Below are 6000 nucleotides of genomic sequence, written 5' to 3'. Positions count from 1 at the left end.
CACGCAGGCGCCACATCAGCATCATAATTTTAAGTTGAACACAGTAAAATTCAAACACGGTGAATGTTCACCGTGTTCTATACCCCTCCTTCCCATTTTTTATTTTTCTTATATATTTTTCACAATATATATATATTATACTTTTTTCAGACACGATGAATTATTTACCATGCTAAACATAGTGAATGGTTCACCGTGTTCAACTTAATAAATTGTCCCAGCCTCACTCATGTGACGCTGACATGGTGCCTGCGTGGCAAGATTAGGGTCATTTTTGCAAATATAAATTTGCTGAGATTATTTTTAAAATAAATTTTTTTCAGAAAGCCAAATATTAAGTCTCCTCCTAAACTGGCCCCAGCATCGCTCATGTGGCGCTGACGTGGTGCCTGCGTGGCAGAATTATGATCATTTTTATAAATATAAATTTGCTGAGGTTATTTTTAAAATAAATTTTTCTATATTTTGGCGTGGCTTGTGGGTCCCAACTCCCAAATTTTCTTTTTTATTCCAATTTTTCCCCCTTCACTCTCCTCGTGTCACGACCCACCACTGCGATATTCTTAACGCCACTAAGTGGGCTCTACTGGGGCTCAGTGGACGGGAAGGATCTGGTCCCTTTTCCTTTCTTTATTTTTCTGAAAAAAAGGAAAAATAAATTCGAGAAGAGGTCAAAGCCTATAGTATTCCCAGAAAGACTAAAAAAACAGAAAAAATAAGAAACTTATTATAGAATCATCTTGATAGTTTTGTAGTTCCCAACTGGGGTGTAGAGGCAGGTTGGTTGTAACTCAAAAAAAGATTATTAAGTAATGTGGAGAGGCTATAACTGAGCCGGTGTTTACTCTTCCTCTCCGTTGTTACGATTTGAATCCCTCTCTCAATCTTTCTTCTTCTCTTTTAAGTTTTGAGGGTATCTCGAGGAGGAGAGAAGAAGAAGTGGCGTATACGGGGGAGTTTTGCCTCGTTGGCTTTGGCGTGTCACCGTGCAGGAGTGCTACTTCCTTCGCCCATTATTGATCTGATAATCCGTACTGTTTCTTTTTTTCCTGCTTTTAATATTTTGAGAAGGAGAGATTGATGGGGAATTAGAACAGATTTGGAGTCAGATATTGGGGAAAATTTATGGCGCAGCGGCAGCGGCGCAATCGTTCCTGAAATGATCGATGGATTCTTCAGATGATAGCGCGACAGCCAGCTTGATGTCTGGAGAACAGAGAACCTCCTCTCCTCTTGGTGTATTCTTTAAGGATGCAAGGTAACCATTTATGCATGATCATAGTAATAAGAGTGAAAGAGAAAAAAAAAAAAGAAAAAATCTTTTTCTGGGCCTGAATATGCAGGAAGTTCCAGTTCTTGAAGATCTTGGGTTGGGTTTGTTCTGAGTAATGAATTTGGTGTGTGTATATATGTATATGTGTTGGTGTTGGTTTGTGTTCTTCAGGCAAGCCTTCAGGTTGGATGAGCTGGGAGTGGAGATTGCGGGGATTGCGTTCCCCGCGGCGCTGGCGTTGATGGCTGATCCCATCGCCTCTTTGGTCGACACCGCATTCATCGGCCACATAGGTTCGCTTCTTTTAGCTTCCAATCATGCTTCATTTTTAGCATCATTTTCTATCCCTTTACTTTCAAATCTTTTATGTCATGTTCTTCTGATATCATCACCATTTATTAGAGGATATATTATGCTGTCGAAACTTGGCTTGGCCGAAAGATCGAAGGTGTAGTGTTTTTTTTTTTTTTTAATTATTATTTTTTTAAAATTTTTTTTATAGTTTGAGTTGGTTTAGGGATCTGTTATGTTGAGGTTGATGCGTTGATGCCACATAGTGGCCATGGCCCCCCTCAACTTTTAAAACTTACATATAAGTCTTTTATAGTAAAAGTTAAAATATTACAAATTTTAGTTTTGGGGGCCAAATTGATTCTTTTTTTTTAATAAAACTTGTGTCCCAGTCTTTTTCTGAACCCCGTGGCCCTTTTTCCTTCAGTTTTTATAGTTTTGTTCCTCTTTGAGCATATTGTCATTGTTGTCGTCAGCAATAGATGGTCAGTGAACCTGACAAGCTCTTTTTTTTATGCCAAACCTAAATCTTGGCCCCCTCCCGATCTTAATTACTGGCTTCGTTTCTACACACTATGTTTTGTCAAGACTGAGACGCTGCTCGTACTAAATTTGTCGTGGATGATATGTTCAAACTTAACACCGATCTGTGTATATATTAGTTAGATAAGAGCCTGAATTATCACCTGTAAGTTCACTTCACTGCTATTAGTATCAACCTTCTGATTCCTGACTATACACTTCTGTCCTGTTTGTATAAGTGCCGAATTGCCAAAAGTCATAGACTACAAGGACGGTAAACCACAAAGGCGACGGGCCAAAGTTGTGGTAATACTCCGTCCGAGTGCTTTAGTAAGATAACCAAGGTGCAAAACCTAGGAATGAAAATGGAGAGATTGTAGGAGGAAATGAAGAAATGGATGCTTAGGGACTTTGAACATATGTTCTCAAAACAAGAACTCTTTTCATCCTGTCTTTTTTAAATGTTAACCAACGTGCTCACATGCCACACTCGGCCAGCCATGGATATTGATATTAATTCTACGGATTACATTGTATGCATTGGCATATGCTTCACCAACATCTAATATGCTAAATTATTAATCTGGTTAGTTGATTTTTTAACAAATTAGCTCCAGGAAGTCTCTATTATGTATGTGAGCTTCTCATATTTAGATGCTACATGTTACTGTTGCAGACGTGCTTATCGACCAATAAGTTAAGATGATTAAAACTCTTGATCCCTTATATTTTCTTTAATTTTCCATTCTGTAGTTATCTTCACTTCCTTTCTCACGAATGCTTTAATACGTTTGTTATTTCCTTCAATTATTATCGTTCCATCTCAATGGACAATTCTTCAAATGTCCAATATTTGTCAGAATGCAGATTATTAATTTCTTTCTGTTTCTCTCATAAATGACAGGTCCAACAGAGCTTGCAGCTGTAGGAGTATCCATTGCGGTGTTCAACCAAGCATCAAGGATCACTATCTTTCCCCTTGTAAGTGTCACAACATCATTTGTTGCCGAGGAAGATGCTGCTAGCAAGATGGCCAGTGAAGAACTAGAAAGTGGAGAACATGGAGGGCCCTTTTCTGTAGATAGTGAAATGAAAGAATTGATTCCTCATGACGGTACTGACATTTTCTTATATTGCTATAGCTTTGATATGCCAAGCCAGTAAATTAGTAGCTATGTAACCCAAATTAGAAATATATTTTGTTTCATATTTGATTTCTACATGTATTTTTATACATTAAGGGTATGTTTGGGTCATGATTGGAATAGGAATCGGATTTGAAATTGGATTGCTTTGGAATGGAAAATGGAATGACGAATCATCCAAAAATGTTTGGTTCGTTATTTGAACGGAAATCGGAATGAAAATTTAGAATTTTTGAGAGAGGGTTTTGATTATGAGAGAGGAAAGTGATGAAGGGAGAGGAGGTAGGTGTTGGTGAAAGAGGATTTTGAATAGTTTACTTTGGAATGGGCCAATCCGGGATTCAAAGCTGGATTGGGCCATAAATGGATTTAACCATTCCCATTTCAGAGTGGAATGGATACCGGAATTCGATTCCTATAAAACAAACGACCACTATCGGAATCAATGAATTCTATTCCGATTCCTTAGTCTAAAATAGGTGAACCAAACATGCCCTAAGTATTGTAGGTTAGTAACTATTTAAGCTAAATTGGTAATTTGATTATATATCTGTTGTTCTTCTGTTTCTTATAATTTGCGTCTAATTTGTAACTTAATTTCAACAAAAATTGATAGTGGCTATTTAAGGTAAATTGATAAATTGAATTCAAGTCTGCGACTCTTTTGTTTCTCATATGTTGCGTCTTATTTGTAACTTAATTACGGCAGTAGTTGAAATTTTGCCTATGACTTGTTGTTTTTTCTCCAGATCTTGATAAGGCTGTCTACAGCTCTTCTTTTGAATCAGAGACGAATGTACACAAATTTGAGAATGAGCGTAAACATATTCCATCAGTTTCTACGGCATTGGTGGTTGGTGGGGTGCTTGGCCTTGTCCAAACTCTTGTTCTTGTTTTTGGAGCAAAACCTGTCTTGCACTTCATGGGTGTAGGGCCGGTAAAGTATTTGATATCTTAACTACATATTGATTTTACATTTTAAAGTGCTTACCTTTTCACTATTTACATGCTTGATGATTGTACTGATTACTTGATGGGCTCAATTTAAAATCCACACTTTCTGAAAAGCTTTTGAAGATTTACTGTTAGCTTTGTTTGACATTCTTGACAGTATTAGCTACATTATTGATACATTAAGCTAATTCAATACTCTTGACCCAAAATTTTCTATCATTTTGCCTCACGTAACTATTACAGATTTTGCTGTGGCTTTTCAGTTTAACCAATGACAATAATCGATACATCACTCTGTTCTTGTACATATTCGCACACTGGGATCTTTCTTTGTTACACCCAGATACTTCATGGGTAGATAAAAAAGGCAAAATAAGCTGGTTACTAGATGTTATTTGCAATTAAGGATGCACTTCCTGCAATAAACATTAAGTGACATTCTTATGGTTTTATTGGTTAGTGCAAAAGTTGCTAACTTTGCAACCTCTAAATTTTTCTATTCAACACTTTGACCTGCCTCTCATTTTTAAATGTTTAGGTGCGCTTTCAACGTTACTTTCTTATCTGAATTCGTGTCTAATAAAAAACAATGTGTCAAAACTAGGACTCGCCAATGTTGAACCCCGCATGTCAATACTTGATGTTGCGATCTCTTGGTGCTCCTGCTGTTCTCCTATCTTTGGCCATGCAAGGGGTATTTAGAGGACTCAAGGATACAAAAACCCCTTTATATGCAACTGGTAAGGTAACATAATTTATATGTTATTGGTAGCAATATCATATTAAACTTTTTTCCTTTTGGAATTTCTGTTGAAAATTCTATAGCTTTTACATTCTTTATCATTTCTGGCATGATTATACTATGATAGCTGTGCCAAGAAATTGGTTTTTAAACTTTGAACTTCACATATGGGTGATTTATCACTGAAACACTATTTAATTAAGGTTTCATCTTTCCATAGGATCCCAATTGCATTTATTCAGTGAGCATAAAGAAAGAACTGGGAAATGATGATCAATGATCACACCTGTTGCAGTTTTCGTACTACATATATGTGAAGTTTCTCATTTTAGTCCAATCTAAACTTGTTAGGTTGATTTGGGGCTCCTCAGGTGGCCAGTTTAAGCTCAAATTTGATATTTGCACTTATCTAAAATTTAGTAATTTTAATTTAAATTCTTATGTTAGTTTTTAATCAAGTTTTCTTGCTAACCGTCCTACCGAGCTCCAATTTAGCAGGTCGTATTCGGACTTCATTTTAACCTTTATAGTATCAGAATGACATGAAACTTTAGTAGCAGTCAAAATATAATCTTATCATTCAAACGATATATTTTCTGTAACATTTCAAGACTGTTTGATTCACTGAATAGTTTTCCTTATTTTGAATATTCTGATCTTTTTATTCTGCAACATTCGGGTATCGGACTACTACGGAATTTAAGAATTTGTTCCAATACAAGAGAATTAACATATTCTCAACATCTCATAATTATTTATTTATTATTATTATTATTTTTTTGCTGCTATGAATTTATCAAATATTGCTATCGGAACAAGGAAGGTCGAAAATAATACAAGCTAATCCAGACCATTCACAAAAATATTTTATTGCCTTTCAGGTCTGGGTCTCACAATATATAATCTTTGTCGATGAATTTAGCATATGTCAATGCCTTAAAGGGTAATAATCAATAAAGTTATTGAATTTATGGAACATATGTTCAACTAATTTGAGAATATTAAGGTAAAGAAGGAGGGCGCTAATTTGTGAAAAAAAGACTAGTAGAGTACACCTGAACTATAATTACAGG

The 6000-nt window shown here is 35.9% G+C and overlaps 1 protein-coding gene across 1 annotated transcript in view; it reads left to right on the top strand.

Annotated features, from left to right (window-relative positions):
* Positions 539-6000, top strand: part of LOC109721283 (protein DETOXIFICATION 42-like) — a 47868-nt gene continuing 42406 nt past the window's right edge. Inside the window, exons 1-6 of the mRNA XM_020248796.1 lie at positions 539-1031; positions 1098-1258; positions 1445-1566; positions 2991-3200; positions 3981-4168; positions 4790-4925. Of these exons, the coding sequence (XP_020104385.1) occupies positions 1167-1258; positions 1445-1566; positions 2991-3200; positions 3981-4168; positions 4790-4925 (748 nt within the window). The 5' untranslated portion in view covers positions 539-1031; positions 1098-1166. The remainder of the gene's footprint in view (positions 1032-1097; positions 1259-1444; positions 1567-2990; positions 3201-3980; positions 4169-4789; positions 4926-6000) is intronic.

This window comes from Ananas comosus, linkage group 15 (assembly GCF_001540865.1).
Source record: "Ananas comosus cultivar F153 linkage group 15, ASM154086v1, whole genome shotgun sequence".
Lineage (NCBI taxonomy): Eukaryota > Viridiplantae > Streptophyta > Magnoliopsida > Poales > Bromeliaceae > Ananas > Ananas comosus.
This window is presented reverse-complemented; position numbering and strand designations above follow the sequence as displayed.